The sequence below is a fragment of the Solea senegalensis genome, linkage group LG2 (assembly GCF_019176455.1).
Source record: "Solea senegalensis isolate Sse05_10M linkage group LG2, IFAPA_SoseM_1, whole genome shotgun sequence".
Lineage (NCBI taxonomy): Eukaryota > Metazoa > Chordata > Actinopteri > Pleuronectiformes > Soleidae > Solea > Solea senegalensis.
The window spans coordinates 30763462-30790212 of NC_058022.1; the positions used below are offsets into that span (position 1 = coordinate 30763462).

Here is a 26751-nt window from a genome sequence, read left to right on the forward strand (position 1 = left end):
TGGATGGACGGATGGATGGAACCACTGAATCAAATACAGGATGACAAAAAGGATGACAAAATGGCTTCAGAATGGCCAAAATAACAAACAAAGAATCTAACTAAAAAATAACTTCAACGACAACTCACTGAACAAAAACGAGAGAAAACTGAGTCAAAAGAAAGTGGCTGCCCATCCTTTCAAAGCCTCAGAAATCTGCATGAGACAAGGGCTGTGGCTGCCTGTGTCTGGATGGAAGCACCGTGATTCAAATGTTCCAGTGTCAGCGGCCCGATGGAGTCTCACTGATTTACATGTGCACACGCCTGATGCACAGCACGCTCATTCATTCAATCATTCATAAGAAAGAAACAGTTCATTTATTCACTTAAAAGGATACTTTTGACACAAGGTTTGTGCCTTGGTCTGGCACATACCAAGCATCGTCTCCTGATCAAATATATCGATCACTCTGTATTGTTTTCAGACTTAATGAGCAGCGGTATTGTTCTTCTGTATTGATTATCTGGCCTCTTTTATTCATCACACGACTGCGAGTTAAGATTCCAGGCGTGGTGTTGAGGATGAGGCCTTAGACGACGTTGACTCTGTAAATACAGGAGCTTTGCATCCAAACGCTGGGCTCCATCGACCGCTGCGATCAATAGCGGTTTGAAATTGGTCAAATGCTGAAAATCCCTCTGACATTTCCTCTCCTGCAATTAGCAGCTGTGGACGCTGTCATATTTCCGCTGCATAATTAAGTCATGCTTTTTCATATCGTTTCTTCTTCCTCCATCTCTTGAATTGTCTTTTGTTATTGAACCTTCTCTGTGGTCTTCCTCTTTTCCTCCTGCCCTGCAGCTGGTTAAATGCTAATGTTTCTGTCCTGAGCTCCTCCCACCAGATGATCCGAGGTAATGTACCCAAACTGTTTTATTGTGGTAGAAATTTTTTTTAAGGAATATTCAACGAAAGATTTTCCAGATTACGCAAAAGTCAACGTAAAAAGCATGGAGGACAGTTGTTGGACGCACTGTGTTTAGTTGGTTGTTGGCTGTAAGTTAGCGCTAATGTTAGCCATACTTTGAGTTTAGTAATAAAAATGACACATTTTAAAACCTCGGTTGACCAAAGCGCTGTAAAAAAGGTTCTGAGGTGTAGTAGATGTAGTTGTAGTTTAACATCACCGAACACAGCTGATTTCAATTAAGGCAGAGCAAGCAATCAGCAGAGTGGGGAAACACAACAGGAAGTAAAGCTAAGTGAAATAATAGTCCGATTAGAACAGCAAATGATACGATCGTTGACTGAAACAGAAATATAAGACGTTAATCTAATAAAGAATAAATTCCACTATGAACTGAAGTGATTATCTGTGCTCTTTCACTTCCATCTTGTCTGAAACCTTGTGGGAGTTTGTGCGCATGCGTGGATTTTACCGGCAACAAGAAAGACTATTTTCTGATTCGCTGATAGGTTGCTAATTCAAGACAGCTGTATGAAAGGACTGTGCAGGGCAATCTGCCTTTGCATCATCCAATTATAGATTACTAATGTATGTGTGGTGAGTTTGATCAATACGTCACACAACCACGCTTCAAAAATAACACGACTTAATTTGATGTGAATGCAGCACAAAATTCAATTCTACGACTGGTCACATCATTTTGGGGAGGAGTATGGTCTTTGTAATGAAAACGTTGGGCAGTAATTCGGTGAGCAGTGGGTATTTGATTTTCAGCCGCCCACAGCAGACGTGTGGGGAGCAGCAGTGCACGGTGGAATGAGGTGCTTACCTCACTGAGAAGTCAAAGGTGTGGAGTCTGTCGCCTACGGGTCATCGTTACTGTCCAAACTGTCGAAAACAAAATGCACAAGACACATAGTTGTAGAAACACGTGGCTCCTGCAATGCTTCTTAACATACAGAAATGTTACTCACAAGCCTTCAGCTGTGAATGCCTGGTATTCTGCATTCATATAGAAATATGTTTTTGTCGAGATTTCATGAGCAGCGACTTCATTCAGCATGTTTTTTCTGTGGAGAAAACGTCATTGCAGCAGGAGAAACAGCCTGCGTCTGTGCCCGAGAGTCTCATCTCATCGCAGCTCACTTTCTGTTGGTACTGCAGTTTTCTTTAAGAGAGATATTCAAAAAGGAAGTGACTCACTTCTGACAAATGGGTTTGAGGAAAGATAAAACCTAGTAGGGACATCGAGAGATACTGTGATATATTGAGCTCGATAAGTACTGCATGATAAATTCAATGTACCAATATGTTGTGCCAGAGTAAGAGAAAGTTTGTAACTTACCCAACTCCCAAACCAAAGCCCATAGAGAAAATCAGCAATTTTACATCACGGCACACAGTTGTTGTTGATCCACTGCTGGTTAAACAAATTATTTATAGACAAAAAAAACGCGGAACTATCCAACAAAGGTACTTGTACTTATTCTGCATCAGCTTTGGTTTCCCAGTACTCCATACACAACAGAATATACAGTATAACCTTTAACATTTTCATGGATACAATTACAGTATACAGTATACAGACATCTTGTTGCAGAATTCAATTCAATAGTCAGAAAACAACGACAAACATAATCTCAAGGCACTTTACAGACTGAGCAAGGTCAAAAACACAACATAATAAGAGACAGAAGTAATTAAATGTTGAATTCATTTGTGTAATAAAAAAAATGAGAACTCTGTCAAACATAATATTTTTATTATCTTCATAATCATCTCAAAAAACAACTTATACTTATATCAAAGAACATTAAAACAAGTGCAGAACGGAGAAAAAAAATATATAAAGGCAGCCGAAAAGAAGATTAAAACCATTTATTTTTACACCAATAACAAGAAGATAACAGGATTAAGATTAAATTGGCCACAGTGTAAATTAAAAATTCAATGCACAACATGCAAGAGTTTACCGTCAGTGTGAAACTAATCTGGAAACACCAACACCGCTCAAATGTTAAAACCCAGAGGCAAAAACAAAACAAGAGAAGAAGAGTCAGTGAACTTCATTTTGGTTTACCAAACGTTCAGCAAACGCCGCTCTGTTCTGGAAATATGTACAGTACAAACTTTAGACAAAAATCAACTTCTATATGATTTTTTTTTTGGAGGTCTGTTCACTCACCACACACTGTTTGCTTTTCATCACAGATGTGGGCACGTCCTCATTCTCAGCTGCTGCTGCTGCAGCTGCTGCTGCTTTCCTTCTCACATCTCAGCTGGACAACCTGTTTAAATGACCGTAAACTGCCACTGACTAGCATTTATTTTTTTGTGGAATGATGAAACATTCTTTTTCAAAGATATATATGCGTATATGTGTATATATATATACATATATATACATATATTTTTTTTTTTAAATACAGAAACTGTCATTCTTTAATGGAATGTGTGTCTGACATTAAGCTGCAGCAGAAAATCCCATGTAGACACACCAGGCTCTCAAATAATAATGAAAGAAGAAGAAGATCATCGTCATTGATGCCTGTGTTTCTCTTGGTGATTACGTTTACAGAAGAAGTGGTGGAGACACTGGAGAGTTACCTTCACGGGTGACTTTGTTTGAGTTGCCTTCATCTGTTAACTTTGTCGTTATTTATGTTTAAAGACAAAGAGCTTTAAACCAGCAGCTACTAGCCTGAAGCTAACGCCAGAGCTAATGACGTACATCGTCAAGTGTGACAACGGCTTGATTTAAATAACTCAAATGCCTTTTGATTCACCAGGTTTTGTTGTGAATGCGCGTTCAGTTGGTCTTTGCCATGAGACTTAACTGAGTTCACATACAAATTATATTCTTTAAAGCCATTTTCACACATGATTTGGTAAACGCAGCAGGGGATTTTCCTGAGTCAGGAGGATGCAGACGAGTGGGTGAAGCCTGGCTTGAGCAAGCAGGAGGCCACGTTCAAATTACAAGCTACATCGTTCAAATCTGAATCAAATCTGATTGATTACAGGACAGTGAACATGAATGTCCATTTAAACATGCAACAAACGTGTCAGACCGCTTAACATTAAAGCAGGAGATATTTCAGATAAGATGTACCTTCAATGATTCAGTGAACAACACTCAGCACATGCGTGTAAGCCGCAGAGATTCTCACATGATTGTTCTCTGTTATGTAGCGCTGACTTGAAAATCTGAATGTTGGGATCGTATTTGTGTGTACACACAGCCCGGGGAAAAATGTGCTCTGGAAACAATCTGTCACTCCTGCCTGTTAATCTCCACGTAGCCTTACTCGCTACGGATTACGGATGTCAGGAGAATTTGAGGATAATATCTGCAGACCTTTGCATTCATTCATACAGCCAATCTACACAATCTTTGGAGAATTCCCCACGTTTTTACATAGTTTCAAGATGACTTGAACTCAAAATTTAATTTAACTGTCCTTTGGTCCATTACCAAGTAATTCAATAAGCAGAAAAATGGTCAGATTTACATGAACCGATGCTGTGGGAATTCAGGGTCCCCTGAAAATGACGGTTTCTTTCGTCACTGGGCTAAGATTTCTACCTTTCTCTGCTGGACGTTCAGTGGACTTTACTCCAGCCATCTTCTGCAACGCTACACACACACACACAGCTCATGTCATAATCCCGTTAACAAAAAGTTACATTCGCAGAGTAAGGCCTGTTCACCTTGTCCAGGCTTGTGAGGCCCAAGTACAACATTTACACTGACGCCTGCTAAACTAAACTTCATATCTAATACTGAGACAATTGATCCACACAAACATGGCAGTGTCATTGATATTATGGCAGATGATGGCTTTAGTTTGAGATGAAAGAGAATCAAAGAACGAGGTGTTCAAGTTAACTCTGTACAAACGTCAGATAGCAGCTTCTACTTTCTGGACTTCAAACACTCTATTTATTTTTTTTTTTTTTAAATCACTGAGCTTCTGAAAAATAAAGAGGAATGACTCAGCGTATACCGTCCTCCATCACTCACTCTGATCACTGCCATGATAAAAACACATGTTGGTCCAGCTTCCCTCTCCGCCTGCACGCTGTGTTTTCCAGGAACGACATATGTCAGGAATCCTCCCGTCACAGTGGCGCCAATGACCTGCTGTCACGAGGAAGAAGACGGTAGCTTCTTCATCTGTGTCCTGCTCGTGGAGAGTCCCACAGTTTCAAACAGCTGTTTCCTGGTCTTCTCTCTGAATCATCTGGTAGTGCTGTCTGTTCTCCAGGTAGGCGGCCAGTTCAGCATCCTGAGCCTTCTCCGCTCTGTTCTTAGGTGTGTCGCCCTGAAAGAGGTGCAAAGAGTTACACTTTTTTTATTAAGCACATTTGGACTCGACACGTACAGTCCATCATTGGGGCTAAAACACCAGCTGAAATCAACCTGACCTTTCTGTGTCTGTGTCCAATACCCTGTTCAGAACTGATAGACAGCTCCGGTAGCTGATGTCACACAATCCCCTCGCACTCAGGCATATAGATATATACTGGCTGCATATATACCGGGCAATGTGTCGTCTCTTCACTGGTTAAAAGTGAAGATGGTGACAACTGTTGCTAAAATAGTCGGACGCAAGCACAGGGAGGAACACTTTACCGCAGCACCAAAGATCCTGAGGGACGGCATGAGTGGATCGCGTCCATAAAACGTGCTCAAAGCTTTAACTTCAAACTCGCACACATACAACAATGTGTCAATGAGTGTAACGGCAAGGGTGTTACATGAGGACAGACAGATGACTGGCATGTTAAAGCTCCATCTTAACATGTTCAGCATCTGTTACATGATGAGATAGCGGTCATCACATCTGTTTAAAGCATTGCAGGGCAGGCAGGAGTACAAGCAAGAGAATTCACGGAATTCATCTTCATCTCTCAGGGCGAGGAGCCAAAAAACAAAATAAATAAATAAATAAACATATACAGAATCAAAGTGTTGTCCCTCGTTCTTTAGATGCAAGTCGACCACTGAGAGTAGCCTGGAGAGATGGTACAAGTTTTTACTGATATACTGTACTTTCCATTCTACTCTGATAGATAGACAACTGTACATGCATAAAAAATATTAAGTATAGGAGAGGAGAATAGAAAAAAAGATGCAAGGGGCAAGACGTGCAAGGGGCAGCTACTGCAACTGGCTGTCGTCTGGTACGGCACCATCTGGAAAACATTCTCCTAATTTTCACACGCTATCACTGTCTCCACCTGGTGCCTCTGTGTCTCTGTATCTCCTACAAAGTCTTCTACAAGTACCATTTTAAGACTCCTGCTTTAAAGTTATTCCAGTCAACTTTTAGATTTGATATAGTTGAATCAAAACACCGCAGTTACAGACTTTTTCCAACTGGCTCTGCTCATCGGTCCCTGTCTCTGTGCTGGAAAGGCAGAGAATCTGTGTTTCATTAGGCTCCAGCTGCTGTGTCTCAAAGAGAGTATGATGGCGAAGAGGAGAGCTGCAAATTAACTGGACTTTTCCATTTCTCATTTGACCATAATTGAAAAGTGCAGTTGCTGTTAAAGTGGCATTGTTTCCGAGTAATGAAAATGAGAAATGAGTGACTGTGATATGGAATAAACAGCATGAGTCATTGGAAAGAAACACCATGCACAACACAACGCTGTATTCTGAGTGGATGCTTTTAGGGAGGGAGGCACTGAATCACTTTTAGAATTTAGAGCAGACTCTAATTAGTCGAGTCCAGAGTGTGTTTGTACCTTTGTCTTTGCAATTCCAGCTCACACAAGCACAACACAGCTGCTGCTAAAGCCTCCAGTTTGCATTAACCGTCCAGACGACGAGCATTCTTTACAGTCAATGTTAAAATCACAGTCGTCACAAGTCATTTGTTTCCCATTCCCTTTCCCGTTCCTCTGCTCCCTCTCTCTCCTCTCTGTATCTAGGTCACTGCTGAGTCCAGACAGTGAGGAGCTTTTCTATACGGTTGAAACCTCCATGGAAAACTGAACACAAATGAAGGAGGAAGCACAACACACACGCATGCACGCACGCACACACTGCTGCAGTCAATGCAGCGGAGCCTTCAGCGGCCACTGTGACCGTCACGGTGTACACGCTTTTTTTTTTTTTCCTCCACCACCGTGTTTATTGTGTGACCCACTGTTACATACAGTGCTCTCAGTCATCCACATCTACACTTTGTACAAAACAGAAATAAATAACCAAAGTTTACAAAGCCCAAGAAGGGACAATGACTGGGAAATAAAAGCAAACACTGCAGTTGTATTTAAATTCAGAAAACGTGTCTTTGCCTATTAATTCTGTTCTTCTGTGCTCTTTTATTAAATCATGTTTTTCTCCTAATTTATTTATCCATCAACCTGCACAGGAATTACAAGTAGAAAATAGCACTTTTGCTAAAACCCAGAACAGAACATCCTGTTTTGTATATAAGGTTAATGTTTCTTCTTTCTGTGCATTATCCCTTTTTCAAATAACACATGACATAATGATATAATTACATATATTTACATGATATAAGTATACATATATATATATATATATATATATATATATATATATATATATATATATATATATATATATACGTATATATATATATCAATATTTAACAGGCAGAGAAGAACCTTTTAACGTTGAATCATCCTTTGCATTTCGGTAATGATAATGATCTCATATGGAAACCTCTTCAAAATCAATCATTAAAAAAACATTATGGTTATTTGAAAGATAATTACTACATGAGAAAAAGTTTAATTATTTGTCCATGACCTCCTGGTTTGCTTTTGTTGAGGTCATTAACCGAAAGCTTAAAGAGAAAAAAAAAACCTCCACACGCCAGTTTAGGCTCCCGCAGATTTTTAATTACCTCCCATTGTTCAGATTTTTGTCACTTCTCTCCAGCACCAACAGTAGCACAACGCATTGTAAATGCTTTTTGCTTTCATAAAATATCTGAATTATTAATTAGTGTTTATCAGCAGAAATTGGATGTACTGTTTGTAAAAGTGTAAAATTGTTTGGTTCTTAGACGAAGCCTTTTATAAATGTGCTTGAGGAAAAGGCGCTTGCTTCGTGGAGGACAGAATGTTTGTAGAACAGCCTCAAAGACACAAACCAACCAACAGAGGAAGAGGAAAAACCCTTGTTGCAATGCAAAAGCCACCCGAGTTCCCTGATGCGCTAGGGTAAGAGTAAAGGATTCCTCCATTTGTGTAACTTAAATTGAGATATGAACATATTTTAAGTAGGAATGTCCCAATACCATTTTTTGTAACTCGAGTATCTACTGTTACCAATATTATTATAATACAGTAACTTTCAAAGACATAATTCTCCAAATGTGTAACAAACACTATTCTCCCAAAAAGAAGGAATAAACATTTACATTTTTACAGTTTGTGCAAAGTGAAGCATGTGATATATAGGATTTTTGGATTGACATGTTATTTTGACCAAAACCGGACCAATAACTGATTCCTATCACTAATTTTAAGAGAAGATCAGCCACAACAATGAAACAGGTGTCTTTCTGTAATATTGTGGTTGATCGGTGTATTTTTTTAAACAAAGTCGCGGAGAATTCTTCAATGTTTCAAATAAAATAAAGATTGTGAAGAATGAAATCCATTTAAAACACCTCACAATTGTGGCTGAGTGCTGAACACATCAATACAAATGACTCTAGGCTGTATTTTTTATTTATTTTGTCAGTTAATGTGAATATGAGTCCCACAACTGTTGCCCACTCAGACACACCCGTGTGTGCAGAACCTACCTGGAGGTCTGTTTTCATCAACGAGGCTCCTGCTTCTACCAGGTAGTGACATATTGTCCTGTGACACAGGGAGGCAGCGCGATGGAGGACCGTCTCACCGCTGGTTGTCCACAGAGACGGACAAAGAGACACAGAGAGAAAACATGAGATAACAGCAGCTCACATCTAAAAAAGAGAGTTGAGCCCCACCGATGATTCAGCACTCCACTGCTTTGATTTGCTTTCTTCTGTTGATTCTCTTTAAAGGCTGGATCATTTGTTAGAAAGCTTGGCACATAAAGTCAGACCTGGGCCCAGTGAGACTTTATTAAATCTGGTGCGGAAGTTTTACCACATTTTATATCTGCAGTCTTTTCTACTGTGTCCTTTAATCTGTTTTAATTAATGTGACAGGAAAAAAACATGTTTCATAGTGGCTGTCAGTTTGGTCACCTCATCAACCATCACCTTAAAAAACATGCGTAACCTTACATCACCGATATCCTGAGAATATGTTCACTGCTTCATCTCACTGCTGAGTCTTTTTCTGCAAACCACTCACTCTATCAAACCAACGTGCTGATCTACAGCTACCTGATGTGGGTAATTTGTGCCGGTAAACTCTGAGATTAAGCGGCAAAGATTATTCTTAGGATATGATAAACTTAAGCCGGCGTAGATAATTATTCAGTCGTGATCTGTCGCTAAATACACCAGACTCCTCTGTTAAATATTTAGATTTTAGACTTTTCCCTGGTCATTGTTGGAGATTAACCCACGTCTATTCAACTGATCTACATTGTTCATGCCACTTCCTGTGACGGCACTCTGACCAATCAGTGGGCGGCAGTCAGGCGACGTCACACATAGTATCGCCTCAGCTCGCTTGGAACCTCGCCAAAGCAGGTACTAAAAAAAGGGTCAGGTACTATCGCTAAACACAAAATAACCGTGCTGTGCCGAGACGTGGCGGGCCAAGCCAGTGGAAACTACCAGATAGACACTTTTAAAATGACTCTATTCAAGAACCAAAATATCAAGAAAGGAAGAAGAATCCAAACAAGGCTGTAATACAACATTATTGATCCCAACTTCTGTTCAACACCACTATCAACCAATATTGGATGAACTGTGGCTGAACATTATTATGACAAACGTGAATGTACTTACTGTTCTTTCTCTGTGATGTCAAGCAGGTCATTTGGAGCTGGAGACAAACAGATAAAACGTAACTGTAGACAGGCAGAGTCTGGCTCAGTGTCAGCTGGGATTGCTCCAGCTCCAAAAACACAAGACTATGTAATTTATGTTGCAGCATCTGGTCTTTGCTAAGCCTGGAACTGACTTCTTGGTTGGTCTCGGTTAAGATCTGTCTTAATAGAGACTCGGGGCTCGTCAACATCCGCTGCCAGAGGGGTGTGTTTAAGTGCATTACAATGTGTCTGCTGCTATTGCCAAACAATGTGCATTGCTATGATATGTTTTCAGTTTTGAGGCAAATAAGTATAATTTAGGGTAAAGATCACAGAAAAAGCAAAATAGTGGCACTGAAATGACCTGATTAAACTAGAGTCATTACAAGAGATGATAAGTATAATTTATAACAGGGCTACAGTTACCATTGTCCAGAATGTAGCGGACCATCTCTTTGCTTCCAGTGCTGACGGCGTGGTGCAACAAACTGCAGTCCGATTGGTCCAGCACCATGAGGTCCGCCCCCTTCTGGTGCAGTTCCTGCAGCTTTTAGTGAAGTAGGGGTCAGATGGGCTTTAAAAATGAAAACAAGATGCAATTTTCGATGCAACATTTTGATCGGCAACTGCAGAACATGACCACTCTGACGAGGCTGAATGTATGGTTTTCTGACGAGTAGGACCACATGTAGTCAAACGCTGCAGAAGAGTGTTCAAACTATGGATTTGTTGAATAGTTACTCACTTTCTCCAGATCCTTGTTCTTCACACACTCGATCAACGTCTCTATCAGAAACAAGGGAGAGAGAAACACGGGGACTGTTAGAGAGGAGTGGTGTAAATGTACATTGAAAATAAGTTCTAATCATTTTGAGTAAATCAAAACCTTTTCACTAATTTATATATAAAGTTCTGGGTTATTTTATGTGTTCATATGAGGTACTGACACATACTCAGTGCTGACTGTGCCGTGCACAACCTCCTGCACTGAGAACCAGTCTGAAACAAGGAGGCTTTCTCTTGACTAAAAACATGGCTATCAGCTGGGATCAGCTGTCTGCTTAAATCTACGATACATCTCACACCAAACTCCATAAAGAAAGGTTTCAGCTCACAGGGACACAGCTGTGTGCTGTCGGTCGACTGCTGCCTCGTTTGGTAATTATGTGTCACTTAGGTAAATCTGAATGTAGGATTTTGAACGTCAAAGTAACAAAATAAGACATTTGAACTCACTGATGGAGGCAGCAGAGAGTCAACAACTCTGCTGTACTGTAATATGAAAACCACAGATTCTGTTTATGGACTTTGACAAGGGTGGTAAGTGGTTTATAAAATGATGTAAACTTTATAGTTTGAAAATACTGAAGGCTGAAATCAGTGTGGCAGGTATGTTTACAGTGAGTGCGACACAGCGCAGTCAGTGCTAACTACACGTCAGTACCTCATACAACAACACTTCCAAACACCCCAAAGCAAGATCCTATAGAAGGAAACACTTAATGCGGTTGATCTAAAAACCCCAACACAACACATGCACACTCACAAACATTATTTTCATGTCACTGGTTGCTGGTTAAAACACATGCTGTATGTACGGCTGTAGCCAGGCTGGGATATGAGATGAATGTTTATTAGGCTGACCTCAATACTCGCTCTCACTCCTTCTCTCTCTAAATAGCCGAGTCCTAATCCAGTTATGTTAGGCTTAGTGTGTGTGTGTGTGTGTGTGTGTGTGTGAGAGAGAGAGAGAGAGGGACTTAAAAAAATCTCTAATAGCTTATGTGGCTTCAAGACAAATCAAAAACAACGCATGCACCACAAAACCCAACACACAATCTGAATGTAGGATTTAAATGAATTTAGCCCAGGGAGGGAATTAAGCCAACCAGAGGAAATGACAACTGGTCCTAAACCATGAGAGAGCAGAGGAGAGGAGATTTATGAAACCATAGGGGGAAATACATCGACCTGTCCCCCTCTGTCTGCTTCTCTCAGACTTAAATTTCTCCCTCTCACACACACACACACACACACTCACGTCACTTGCTCCATTGAACTCCTCAGTTTGATGCAGTCAACCTATCTGACCCTTATGGGAGCTGTGCGTGTGCGTGTGTGTGTGTGTGAAAGTCAGGGGTGGAGAAGAAGATGAGCTCGTGACAGAAAGAAAAACAGACTGAATTCAAACGAATCCATGACTAAATTTGCGTCCTTTCAGAGCAAATTATGCAAATGCTGAAGAAGAAGAAGAAGAGTCGTCGTCGTGCTGCTGTGTGAAGTTCAACTGAGGCAAATACACGATCTGCAGTCTGCCATATTTACTCTCACGTTAGAACACGTTTGCTTTATGTGTCCCTGACACGGCTTTGCTCAACGATACTGTACATCCCATAATCAGCACTCTCACACAAATACAGCTGCTACAGTCTCACAGTAACATCAGTAGAAGAAGTTGATCTGAATTGTTTGTTATGCTCAAATGAACTGTTTGTATCACTAAAAACCAGTTGACACTGAAACAAAGCAATGGAGTAATCCTGAGTTAAACATCATATTTGAATGCCTTTAATTTTAAAAGTTTATATTTTTGAAACCGCTTACTCTCCCACACAAACGTTCAAAGAGAAAACGTGTGTTTTTATCTCACATAGGAGACATAGGAGCTGCTGGTCTACTGCAGCGTTAAGGTTAATAAGGTTAATCAGAACTGTGTTATAAATTTTCTCTATGAACTTTGGTGCAGGGAGTGAGGGGTTTCCACGGTGACACGAACCAGTTTCTAATCAGGACATGCTGTAATATAATGCAGCAAACACATTTTTAAGATATTGTGAGCTCAAGCAAGCATCTATTTTTTTTAGGAGAACCTTTTGTTAAGAGGCTTCAATCTGTCTTTCCTTGTGTCCCCGCTGGCAGCCACGTTTACAGTACGAGCGTGAGCCTCAGCAACTGAGTACGTGTGGGTACACTTCAAAACACCCTGGACTATCCCTGAATGCTTTCCCATGATGCAGCTGGCTCATTTAGGAGGAACAGCAGGACTGCGTCGGTTGCTGCTGTTGATTTCCACAGAGGCACCAACAACTGGGCTGCAGTCAGCTCACAACGCACAGACTGGAATCAAAAACACAAACCTGCTGACACACACTCGCCACCAAGTGAGAGGCAAGACGAGTGAAGGAACACATTTACACATTCCAGATGAGAACAAAACCACAGTATCACTGACAGAACAGAGAGCCCGGGCTCGCACACACCGACTCCCAGGATGAAAAAGAGAGTGACACAGTATTCTGTAAGTATATACGCGTATGTGTTACCTTTTTCCTTCTCTCTGCCGATTTCACTCATCTTCTGGCTCTTCTCCAGTCTGCAGAGAGAAACCGACATTCTTTAGAAGGGCTGTTGAATCACTAGCACCGTTTCTGTTCACTCTAGATAAGTTACAAAATCTGCAACACAACCCCTTCCCCACTGTAGCTTTACAGTGTGTGTCAGGCTGCTCTTTGGCAAACGGCAGCAGTTCTTCTGCCATAGACTCGGCGCTCCATCATTTGAATTGCATGGTGAACATGGAGAAACGTGAACCGGCCCCAGTAAATCCTTTACAGCTCCAGTGTGTAACATTTAGGAGGGTTTGTTGGCAGAAAGTGAATGCACTACCCATGAATACATTTTCCATAAATGTATAACCACTTAAAAATAAAAAGCCGTTGGTTATGGTAGCCTTAGACAAGGGTCTCACTGCCAAACAGGCAAACCAGCCAAACGTATGATTTTTGCATTTTGAAGCACTTTACGATCCAAATGAAAAATACTTCTGCCCACCTAAGCCTGAAGCATAAAACTACTGAAGAACAAGAAGAGCGACATGTGAAATTGTTTAGATCCTTTCTGGTATATGAAGGCCACTGTAGTTCCCTGACTTACGTGGGAAAAGGGAGGGGTGAGCATAGGAGTTCCTTTTTTGTTGCCACAGGGATTAAAGCAAACAAAAACATTTTGAATGAAAATTGTTTTCAGGGCAAATCGTGTTCCACAGTCATCTATGAGCACACCACAGGAAGAAAGAGAGGCTCCAGTCTGTTCCCAAAAGTTTAGTACATGCACTTAGCACAACATAGGATACACGGTGGTGTAGTGGTTAGCACCCTCGCCTTGCAGCGAGAAGACCCGGGTTCGAGCCCCGGTTGGAACAAGGGCCTTTCTGCATGGAGTTTGCATGTTCTCCCCGTGTGTGCGTGGGTTCTCTCCGGGTTCTCCGGCTTCCTCCCACAGTCCAAAAACATGCAATGTGGGGATTAGGTAAATTGGACACTCCAAATTGACCATAGGAGTGAGTGTGAGAGTGAATGGTTGTTTGTCTCTATCTGTGTGTGGCCCTGCGATGGACTGGCAAACTGTCCAGGGTGTACCCCGCCTATCGCCCGATGTAGCTGAGATTGTCACAGCACCCCCCGCGACCCTCTGGTGGAGGTTAAAGCGGTTAGATGATGACTGACTGACTTAGCTCAACATGCTTTTTGTTCTCTGATACAGCATTCAACCTGATTTTGTATTGTGAGTTTGTTCTTAAAAACTAAAACCTTTTTGCAAGACCTGATTGTGTTGCAGTCATACAAATAATCCAACTGTTACATACATACGCAAGTGTCGCACGCCAAGACTGGCTCTTTAAGAGAGGGTGTGGCCTTGGGGGTACTTGGTGTATGTAAGTGAGAAAGGAGAGAAGAAGAAAAGAAGACAAAGTGCACGTGTGATGTGTACGGTTAGCAGCCACAGTCTGTACTGAAAATCCTAAATAACAGTGGGGATTAGTAGTTCAGAGGGATTTTGTGATACATGTTTGCTCTGCTGTATGCAAATAAAGGGTCTCTGATCACAAGGTGTATCGGCACAGTACCAGAGGTTCCAAACTCAGTTGTGTGACCAAAGCTGAGAGAATAAACATAGATTATTCGAGTCGACAGCTGTTCAAGTAGCACAGAGATTAAAAAGCAAGGCTTGCAGTTGCACGGTGTCCCGTCCTGCTTTACTTGTGATTTATTGGTTGACAGCAACATCCGTTTTATGCCTCACAGATGCTTTGATTGAGGATTAAACAAATATTAACTAACTAATGATACTGATAGCAGAGTATTAGTCGTGGCAGTGAAAGCAAGATGGCAGAAAGGCGTTCAGAGTGTCTAGCTGCAGGGGACTCTCTGGATTTTCTTCCATGAAAAGCTCATTCTCTGGCTAAACAATTCATCAGACAACAAAAGCAATAAGACCAGGGTTAACACTGGTCTGGCATTTCTGTGATGGAGAGCTCTATGAATGGCAAAAAGAGCTAGCACTTCTCCACCTGAAGGTCCCTTAACTGGTGGTGTTTATACAGTAGAGACATTTAGAGACACGTTTACATACTTACATGGATTTACATTTTGACTTTACTTAAACAAATAGTACACATATGAATTACTTGTGTAACCTCTGACCTTTGTCGTGGTTTAAAATCAGCAGATGTAGTGTTGGAACGATGGATGCAGCCGGCCCTACAGCAATAAAACAGAATGAAAAACATAGAGTCAGGAGCAAATCATACGCTGATACCAAATATAAAACACAACAAACAAAAATTCACATCAGTTAGGATATGACACCAAGGACTCACTTTTGTTTATAGTAGACTTTAAAATAAGATGCAGCACCTGTCTTTGTTCATGCTCATCCTCTATGTAAGAAATGTCAGTGCTTAGAAGCTGCAGCCTTTGAAGAGTCTGACGGCTGAGAATAACTTTATTTGCTGCATATGTTGACATTTGATTTTGTAAACAGACAGACAGATCTTCAAAAAGTTAGCTTTAACGGCAGCGACTGACTCAACAAAACGATTAAAGGCATGTACTAAAAGCTTTGTTAATAAAAATATTACAGAAACCACATTGGTGGCATTTCCTCTATTTGCTTTGATTTGGTCTCCACAAATTCTCATCTTTCTCCTTGGCCGTAAATTGGTCTGCCGTGTTCTCACACACTGAGATTACTGTACGTACAAAGACAATGCAAAGATGCAGTGCAGTTACACCGGATGAAGCAAATTACAATAATCCCACAGCTCACTTCTGCACATTTGTGCTGTGGGATTAAAACAATTCACAAAGACAGAATCTTGTAATGATGGGGGGAGTTACCGTATGTGCTCACTCCGAGCAAGACGGAATTCCATGACGGAATTTTACAGATTGCTGTCAGACCAAGATTTACAATATTCAAAATAATGAAGCAAATGTGCTCAGCTAAGAATGAAGAGACAAGACTCCTTAAATCAGACCTGAAGTGATGGAAGAAAGTCATCAGGTATTCTTCTCAACTTTCTAACTCTTCCTATTTGGTCACTGTGTCACTCTCAGCAAGTGTTGTTGACCATACATTATTAAAACTGTCTTATTTTTAACTGTATTATAGCTGTAATTACTTTCCATAACTAACCCTAGGGACGGCTCAATAACCCTTTTTGTGTCCAACATGATAAACAACTTTTGGGTTTATATGAACAGTAGCTATAGCCCAACATTTCAAATACTTAATGAGCATTGGACCAATAACTACAGTTTACCTTTGTTTACATTGTTTTTTTAACGTATTTTTATTCTTATTTTACTAGTAACATTTAAAAAGGAAAAAAAGCACATTTGTGTTTGTGCCAGTTATTTTTTCACACATGTAGTCACATTTGGAGGAAAATAATGATTAAACTTTGAAGAGTCGTGTCAGTGTGAGACATTAGACAGCATACTAACCTGGTGAGCTTGCTGGTAACTGGTGGTATGTCTTGTGTCATGGCCTCGGTTGCAGAGCTGTCACTGTTCACTCGCTGCCTCTGAGAAGAACTACAGCAGGACACAGAGGAAACAAAGTCAGCGAACAAAGTCCAGTTTACACTCAGGACTGACTGTTCAGTGATGCTTTCAGCTTCCAGACAGCTCAGGGAACGAAGGCATGAAGGCGAGATGTTCAGGAGAGGATGTGAACCATGGAGCCTGATGAAAGGACCTATTTTTCATTTTATTTTGTATTTTCGTTCTGGCACACCACCAGAGTAGCTTTGGATCACAGTTCAAAAAAGATGTTTGTTGTGCAGCCCATCGCATTGATTCTCTAACTGAAACTGAAAAAAAGAAAAGAAAAAAAGGAATAATAATAATAATAATAATTTCTGACCTAACACAATCTCACACACTTTCAGTAGTTTTGGAATTGTGAAGAAATTCTTAAATTTAGAAACTTTTTGAATCAAAATGTTGCTTTAGCTTAAAGCAAACGTATCATTAGACACAAAAAGAGTGTTATGGAAAAACTGTTCAGCCCTACAACTGTAACCTCATGTGCTGAGCACGGTAATGACTGTCCTCTCTTGGGGGCAGACATGAGAGCAGTGTGATGCTATGAAACCACTATATTTTGTCAGGAAACACGGTGTAGTCTGCTTTGGTGACCACTTTAGTCCCCGACGGCGGAGACGCAGTGGGAAAACGAGACTCCTCCAACAACTGCGTTTTCCTACCTGACGTACACCTCACTGACATTTCAGAAAAGTCTCTCTCTCTGCTGTGGAGATCCTGACTGTGACTTCACCGGGCTATCGAGTGTGAACTCTCAATAAGGGAAAGACAAAACTCATTTAAAAACAGAAAAAAACAGAAAAAAAACAACAAAAATATTTTGTGTGTAGGCGTCTTTCAGTGTGTTTGTCAGAGAGACAGAGGGGTAGAGAGAGGCAGAAGAGAGAGAGAGGTAATTACAGTAGGAGGAATATCGTTCACCTCTGGCCCTGCGTGGGCACTGCTGCACTGTTGGAGAGTGTGTGTGTGCGTGTCTAAGTACAGTAGATTGGTGTGACTCTCTAGTGCTCTGACATGTGTTCCATTTCTCTCTCCATCCACTGCTTTTCTGACTCGCTCTTTCTCCTAAAACCATCTCTCCCTCACTCTGCCCCTGCCTCTGGCCTCATCTCTCCTCCTCATCCTCCCACTCGGTGCACTCAGCATTGCAAATCAGACCGCCAACACACACGCACGCACACGCGCGCGCGTACACACACGTATATATAGCCAAAGGGTAGTGTTGTTCGGATCAGGAGGTTATGTTTTTTTTTCCTGGATTCACATTGTACCTGTTTATTTATTCCTTCTCTTGTTTCTCATGGCTGATCTTTACACACTGATCAGCCACGACATCAACAACAGAAACCTGCTTTACAGCTGTGGTCGCTTTACATTTCATAGTTTACATCCAGCCGCAGGATTACGAGGATAGGAAATATTATGATGCTGGATTTCCCTTTTTTTTAACCACAGAGTCTAAAGATTCCTGGCTATTAGATGAGAGGCAAATGTTTAAATCCAGACTCCAAACCCAACAGCCTTGTGCATTCAAAGCTGTTAACAAGTGTTAATTAAATAAAGCCACGCGCCCACTCATGTTTACACTAATAACTACCATTTATTATTTAAATAGCGGTGAAGAGCACTGACGCTAGTGAGTAAACTCATTACATTATGTGTTCAGGAAAAGACAGTGCTCACATTATTATGTTTAATGGGCTTAAATGGAACCGGTGCGCAGTCCGTCCTATCAGTGTCACAGAAGCAGATGTACAAACACGATTGTGCTAATTTCGGACGTTAATCTGCGTCGGTGTACACCTGAAAACATGGAGTGGTGTTTACAAAAACACTGCACATGGTTAAAAATGCAAACAGGCAAACTGCCATTTCCCTGCTCATACATATGTATTCATGGAAAGGTAAGAAAAAAAGTTTCAAGCAAAAACATGGGAGATGATGATTATGTGTTTCTTGGAATGTTCTAGATGCTTTACATGCTTCGTGCCATCCTGTCCAGACTTTTTGATAAGAAGGATATTGAGCGTCTCCATTCATCCTGACGTAACCTACGTTGATGTAGACTTTATCTTTTATTCCCACATGGTATGAACTCAAATTTTTTTATCGTACTTGCAAAGTTTTTTTTTTTCAAGGAATCATCTACAGATGTTTGATCAACTTAATTCTTTATTTATTTATTTTGCCACAGTCAATGTTTTCCCTTCACCTCCAGCCTCAATTATGATTATGCAATAAACTGTATCTATCGCTGTGTTTATACTGCGTCTCTACATCTGCCCATAATGTCATAATGACAGTTTTTCATGACATTTAGAAAATTGCATCTTATTTACAAGATGTGGTGGTGACTGATGAGGAGACAGGAAACATCCATTGCAGTTTACGGTCAATTCCACTGTATTGTTCTCATAATTGCTTCTTCTGTGTTTTCCGTCCTTTTCTCTCTGCTGCTGCTCCTCCCACACACACACATACACACACGCACGACTCTAGCAGGGTGTGGGAACATTCATATCCTCACAGCGCCACTCTTAGGATGTGTTGTTTTTTTTAATTTTAACAGCATAAAACTGTTGAGGAGGAGGGTCAGTCAATTTGCAAAGAAATCTCCTATGGTGCTTTTAAAGAGGTGATAACAAACGAGCTCATTTGATGTTTCGTTTGTTCGTAAACAACACAAGGGTTGAGTGATCATGTCGGCCTGAGAGGACAGGCATGCTGGGTCCCTAAGGACACAGATTTAAAACGTCTGAGTAGAGGATTTAATGGCATCTAGTGGTGACGGTGCAGATTGCAACCAAGTGGATACCCCTTCACGTCCAAGAGTTCTCAGGCTGTGTATTGGTTAGAATCTGGCGATATATTGTGATTTAATGGTATTTTTTTAGATAGAATTTCTTTAAAAGTATCAAAGTATTTTATATGCATTAATAATACATCATACATTTTATTTGTCTAGTGAGAGGAGTGGAAGGAGGGGAGAGAGAGTCAAACAGCCAAAAGTGCTGCTAACTCGTGGTTGGAGGCTAAAATACAAAAAACATTATTCCATCCTACCATCCACCTGTCTTTCTATGTTTGTCCAGTGACTCTTAAAAACAGATCAGTGAGCAGACTTAATTACACATACACTTTACCGCTGAGACATATTCTTACTGGAGCCCCACATGTGGATTAATCTGGCAGTAAATATAGTCCACAGCTAATGCGCTGTTCACTCCTGTTTCAGCAGCATTCGATAAGAACAGAGCTGTTATACAAACCTGATAAACTAGCATGCGAGCGCATTATTGGTTTTGGTTCTTGTTTGGATCAATTATAAAATAAATTTAATAACAACAGACTTTTCTGTTGAGAGAGGGAGGGAGGGAGAGAGAGAGAGTGAGGGGGAGAGAGAGCGAGCAGAAACAGTGTGTCAACAAACAGCTGCACTAACAGGTTCCTGTAGGTGAGAATTGAATCTGTGAGTGTTTGTGTAAATATGGTTAAAAGGATTTAATGTGGATGAAGGAGGAGAAGCAGAAAAAATGAACACACACACACACAAGCGCCGAGAAAACACGTGTGTGCACACATGACCAGTGCAAATATGGCAACACTGTTGGCAGTTTCTAAGATGGAGAGTGAAAGAGCAAGAAAAAGGCAGACTGAAAATATTATTCATGTATTTGTACATGTACGTACACACACACACACACACATGGCGGAATACAGTTCTGTTGCAGGCAGGCTTTGACCTCGTAAAGGCAGCTTGCACTTGCTTGACCAACGAGGTGAACTGTGCCCTTCTTTCTGCACCTATCATAAACACACATGTAGGGATAGTGCACCCACTGTGCTGCCGAGAGATGCGATGAGACAACGTGGTTGCCAGTGGGGGACATAAGAAAAACTCATTTTAGCCACTTTCCAAAAGAGTAACCTAATAAAATTCTGTTTTTAGCTGGGAAACACAAGAGCTACTAGTCGACTGTTGCCTCATCTGGTGCTTTTTAGTCACTTTAGTATATCTGAACAAGGGCTTTCAAACACTGAAGTCTCATAGAACACATTTGAACTTAGTGATGGAGGCAGCAGTAGATCAAGTCCAGAGTGCTGTGATGTAATATTGTTGATTTTCTCTATGGACATTGGTTCAGGGAGTAATTTATTTTATTTATTTTTATTTTTTACAAAGAAACAAATTACAGTTTTCAGTAAATTGCAAACAGGGAACTCGCAGTGCAGTCTGCACCTACTTCTTTTGTCAGTTCAATAATCCTGAGCTATCCTTTTAACTTTCACTTTGTACACGAAAGAACAGTACAACATCGCAGACTGAACGTTCTGCAGCTGTGCCTCATGAGTCCACAGGTCAGCTCTGTGTAAATTACTAGTGTCATCGGGAAAATATCAAGTCTTTTTGTTGAGAAGTTACCACCTGTCAAGGCTAATATGGGGTTTAACCACACACACACACACGCACACACACAGTCAGCTGCTGCTTTCAATGAATGTGACAGTGAGTGTTAAATGTGTGTGTTTTACCTGAGAATAGAGGATGAAGAGGAGGAAGACGCAACAGGATAAACAAAGGTGTCTGGAGTCTGATTAGAAGGCTCTTCCCTTAAAAGAAAACAGAAACAGAAACACACATAATGAACAATAGTACACAGTGGAGCAGTCCAGAATTAAATAAGTGTCACTAAGACAGTGTCACACCTATTCTATGCTTCACTGTTACGTAGCCAATCGTCTTTTCCAATACAATCCAATTTAGAATGTGACACTGATACAGCTTGCATTAATTAAAGCCACGTTTTCACACAAATTGGGTTTTACAAACAAAAAGGCAGAGAGAGCGTCTTGAGTAAAGCAAAGAAGGGCTCGTTAAAATGAAAGTAAAGGTCAAACATTGACAATGATGTAAAAGGCCTATTAAGTCTGGTTTAAATGCTGCTTCCTGCTGGTTGTTCTTTGTCTTGAGCACTGAGACGTGTGCCTGTGTGGCTCTTGAATTGTGATAGAAATGATCTGTGTCTCCAGATGGAGTTTCTAGGCTCACACTGCAGGGCTCCCCTTTTTCCAATATAGTACGTGGTCTCTGCTCAGTAAGCCTGAAAAGAAAGGTTTATGCTACAAGCTTAGATCTTTTGAACTGATCAATATAATGTTGTAAGAATATCTAAAAATTATGCTCACTGCTTTATCTCTATAGAAAAGTTAATTTGTGTTGCTTTGTAAATCAGTTATTCCCCACACCTTTAATTTAACATCATGGCACAAAGGAGTTATAGATCCACTGCTGAATCCATCAGGAAGTCCAAATGTACTACTTTACTTAAGTGACACAAGGCAGCTCCCGTGTCCCTGAGAGTTAAAAATGCTCATTTTCTCTATGGACGTTGGTGCAGAAGAGTGAATGTTTTAAAACAGGGGTGTCAAACGTACGGTTCACGGGCCACAACCGGCCCACCAGAGGGTCCAATCCGGTCCCCAGGATGAATTTGTTAAAATTTCACATTACGATTAGAATCTACTCGTAATGTGAAATGCTATATTTTTCACTTCAAAATACCTGACCTATTGTTCTCCAGAAAGGTCATGTTTTATAAAAAGATACTTCATTAAATGTAGGACAAAGGAATAAAATGGAGATCTTGTTGTTCATAGGTGTTATTTCGCTATCATTTTATTGGTTCGGCCCACTTGAGATCAAATTATGCTGGATGTGGCCCCCTGAACAAAGATGAGAAAAACATTTCATTTTACTTCAAAATAAAGGGGAAACTTTAAGCTTGACAGAAATATTGACGTGATATGTATTGATTTCAAATGATATAAAAAGGATATTGTGATAAAATTTGCCCAGGCCTACTACAAAATCATAATTATATTATTTATAGACAACAGCTGAGCAAATATATTTTTAATGTGGTTTGACATGATATGGGATTAAACATCATACATATAGAGTATACATAGAAAAAAGGGTCTTTGATCAGTTAGTTTCTTACTCTAGAAAAGAAATAGCTAAATTCCCCCAAAGCAACAACATCATCTTTTCAACCAGATCAAACACAGTTAAGCTGTGATCTCCTTTTGATAACTAATGTAGTAACTAATGTCATTCATCATTCATCATGTCCCTCCCCACTGAGGCCGCCTGTTACTTTGAAAACCCCTGGTTGAGAAGTTAATTTGCTGATAATGAGAACGTTGATTTGTATTCATACTAATACACTTCATTACTAAAGTTCACCATAATCTCTCCATGTACATGCAGCAATTTGAATCAGCAGCAGCGAATATGCTCTGTACTGTAATGAGAAAATGTTTTGTGATGTTTTAGTCCTGTGATTTGTACAAACACTGTCCACATGTACCACCTCCAATCCCTGTGCACTATAATGATGACTTCCTGGAGTGGCAAAACCACTGCCAGTGAATAATCTGTAATTATCATTGTTGTTGGGAGATAGGGCTGACAACAAACAAATAAAAAGGTAAACAGAAAGTACGGTGAAAAGTGTAAACAACAACCTCTTTAATGAGACTGAGGCCTTATCCACACGGAACCAGAACTTTCCCTATAAGATCTTTTTCTTTCATGTTTCTTTTTCCAGCAACACGACATTGCTCCAAGAGGTGTCTTCAGTAAATGCTGAAATATATTCGCCACAGAAGATTTGGAGCACCTCTCTAAGCTGACGGGGAGGAACATCATCATTCTCCAAACACGGTATATTGGTTTTGTACATGAAAACACAAGGGAAGCATTTTGAGATTTTTTCACTCTGGGACCAATTTTCCAAATATACTGTAGTGTTTTAAAGCTCCTAAAACGCTGGTTCCATGTGGATAAAAAGGCGATATGATACAAAACCTTTGCAGATTCTCCTTGTGCGTACAGGACCCTGACTTAGGTTGTGTTAAGTCTGTGTGAACAAAGCTTTTCGTTCACAGGTAAGAGCTGAGTTGTGGCTGATAAGAACCAATTGGAAAGCGATTGTGGGTAAATGTGTAATCTTTCAAAGGCTCAACCAGGAGTTTTCAAATAAAAACAGAGCCAGCACCATTTTTTTTAAACAAAATGTACAGCTGAAATATCTGGAGTAGAACTAAAATAACTGGATGTAGCCTCAGGTCTGCTATAAACTGGATATAAAAATGGGCATAAACTTCTGATTTGAAAAGTAAATGGAAGTAGCAGTTACCTAGATGATAGAATAATGTTGTTTGAAAGGAAGTGAGGTTCTATTTCTCATTTGATTTATTATGTCAGGAAACATTTTCCTGAGGACTTAACTGTCTTAAACACTAGTTTCAAGTTCATGTTGCCATTTAGAGGGAAATAGGCAATAAAGCACAGCACACATGAGTGGACACCAGTGTGACTGACAGCTAGTATTGTCTTATAGGAGCCTGGTTGCAGGTGATACAGTATTTATAAACTTCTGGGTTCACAAACTGACATGGTAAATCACAGCTTTGCAACAAAAAAGACTACTACCATTTCTTGTGTCGGTCTGTGGTCTCTAACTGCCGAGACAGACCCTGTACCTTTACTTATTCATGACTCTGCCCTAAAGCAGCAGGAATCTATCTGAAGTTAAACTACAAACCATGAGGTTCAGGTTGGAAAATTACAACCCTCAAAACAGATTACAGTGGATGCAATAATGCATCCTAAATGTCCGTCTATCAGGTTGTCCATGGAGGGTGATTTAAACCAGGACATTGCACAAAATCATCAGGAGTGATGCACAAACTGTACCAGTTTGGTGTCTTGGTAACTTGCCACGCTCCCCAGTGGGAGGAGAGGTGCAGTGGAGGACATGGAGTTACCAGTCAAGTGGAACACTAGCAATTTTGGCACAGAGGGTGCGTTTGACACACAATTTCCCGTCTGCTCGGAGAACATTAATCTCTCTATAACTTTCACAACACTCTGTAAACATGATCAACGTTCAACATCAGCTCCCATGAAAATATACACAAATATGTATATATATATATATATATATATATATATATATATAATTTTAGTTACGTTCGTCTGATGAGTGTGTTTACAAAGCAGCCTCTCTTCCATCTGTGCTCTCTCACAGAGGTGATGATTATGTGCGAAACATCTTTCCTTTAGTGTTTCTTAATAACCGGGAAGCCTCAGTTCTCATGTGGACATCAGCCGGCAGTGTTTACAGCACATCAAAAGGCCTGTTGGACGATGTCTTTCCACTAAAAACTCCTTTAGGACTGACCATTCCTGCTGGTTCTCATACAGTGTCTGCATCCAAATCACTCAGTCTGGATAAAGTAGCACCTGGAGCCCCATGTTTTAAATTATAATACAAGTGGACAAGTCGCTGTGAAGGACAGCATGGTGTGAGAGACACTGCCTGCGGTTAATTTGACAATTTTCTACTGTTGTTCGCAAAAACAAATCAGTTTTAGTTACTAATCTGATTTTATGCATGGATCATCACAAGTATGTCGCAGTAAATGAAGCTTATAAAATAATTTCATAAATAAAAGCTCCATCACTACTCATAATATATATACTGGCCAAGTGGAAAGGGAACTTGTAACCGGAGGGCTGCTCCTAATTCTAGGACGGTTTTATGTAGAGGATGGGCTAAATGCAGAGAAGGAATTTTCCCCCTGCGGGACTGATGAAGGAATAGTTTAAGAATAATGATGATTCTTGATTTGTGTGGTTGTGTAAATTACTGACACACACTATGTGCGCTCCCTCTACCGAGAACCAGCCACAGAGGCTCACACAGACACAGATTTTAGCCAAATTTTAAGTCTAAAATATTTTTGCAGCTTTCCAAGAGTAAGAAACAGCTAACTAATGGTGAGCTTATTGTATACAAAGTGACACTAAGAGCTGAGTGAAGCACACAAACATACAACCCCTTGGTTTGGCACAACCCCCAAGCAATGGTCGTATACTTGACTGAAAGCTGAGTGCTGCTGCCAGGTTCGTGCAAACAGCGCCAGAATGTGGCAAGGGTTTAATTCTTCTGTGATGTGTCCCCATTTTCTCCAAATGTCATCCAAACAAACCCCCAGAGCGGTAAAACAGCCACTGATAGCCATTTGCCCATTTTTCTCCCTTTCAGAATATATTTTGACGCATATCATTTTTTTTAGTGTCTGTGTTTAAATGGTGTTATTCAGTTCACTATGCTTTGCATTTAACCAAAGTTTCAGTGTAACAGCATGTTCCTGCAGTTATCCATTACAACACGTGCAGACTGTGTTAATGTGTGATTTCCTATGAGAGTTTGCATTAGGATCGTGCGCCTCTGTAGAGAAGAGATTGAGTCTGGAAGCTGGATTCTCTTTAGAAAACCATCGCTCGTCCTTGATGCCAGTTAGTGCCAGTGGCTTAGAAAATGATTTGCCAGCTTTTGTCACAGCAGTAGTGACAGTAACATAGTCTCTGTCTTACTTGCTGTTTTCATGGCTGGAGTCAGGGTTGGCCACATCAACACTGGGTGAGGGGGAGGTGCCCACTGTCATTGAAACGATCAGCTCAGGGTCCAGGATGAAGAGTTCTTCCTGGGAGATTTCTGATACGTAGTTGAGATGTTCCTGATAGTGTAAGATGCACAGGACACCCATGTGGATTAAAAAAAAGCATTAAAAAAAAACCCAAAATGAATATGTAAGTAAAAGAAAGGACATACCTGTGCTCTGTCTATCCTATAGAAACGATCTGCTGTTGTAGCTGAGGAGACAAACAGAGACACAAAATTAACCACAGTATAGAGTAAAGAACAGTTTTATCAGTGAATAGCACAATACTTACAATATGTGACACAATCACATGATACATATTTCCATACACAAACAAACATGGCAGCCTTGTTTTCAGTGAGAGCGAGCATTCCTGTCTCAGCCTGGTTGTAAACTGGAAATAAAGCCTAAAGGTTTACTGATAAAAA

At 40.5% G+C, this 26751-nt stretch overlaps 1 protein-coding gene across 5 annotated transcripts in view; it reads right to left on the bottom strand.

Moving 5' to 3' along the window:
* Positions 1-2812: 2812 nt before the first annotated feature.
* The window catches only part of LOC122765483 (diacylglycerol kinase zeta-like), an 80733-nt gene continuing 56794 nt past the window's right edge, over positions 2813-26751 (bottom strand). For 4 of the 5 annotated variants that reach the window (XM_044019745.1, XM_044019746.1, XM_044019741.1 and 1 more), the window contains 11 exons: positions 26494-26534; positions 26256-26398; positions 21341-21418; positions 16706-16795; positions 15401-15457; positions 13241-13290; positions 10663-10703; positions 10344-10464; positions 9895-9931; positions 8746-8845; positions 2813-5274 (listed from right to left, as the gene is read on the bottom strand). In XM_044019745.1, the coding sequence (XP_043875680.1) occupies positions 5158-5274; positions 8746-8845; positions 9895-9931; positions 10344-10464; positions 10663-10703; positions 13241-13290; positions 15401-15457; positions 16706-16795; positions 21341-21418; positions 26256-26398; positions 26494-26534 (875 nt within the window). In that variant the 3' untranslated portion in view covers positions 2813-5157. Of the gene's footprint in view, positions 5275-8745; positions 8846-9894; positions 9932-10343; positions 10492-10662; positions 10704-13240; positions 13291-15400; positions 15458-16705; positions 16796-21340; positions 21419-26255; positions 26399-26493; positions 26535-26751 lie in introns of those variants that run through there. The other variant, XM_044019742.1, reaches the window with a different exon arrangement.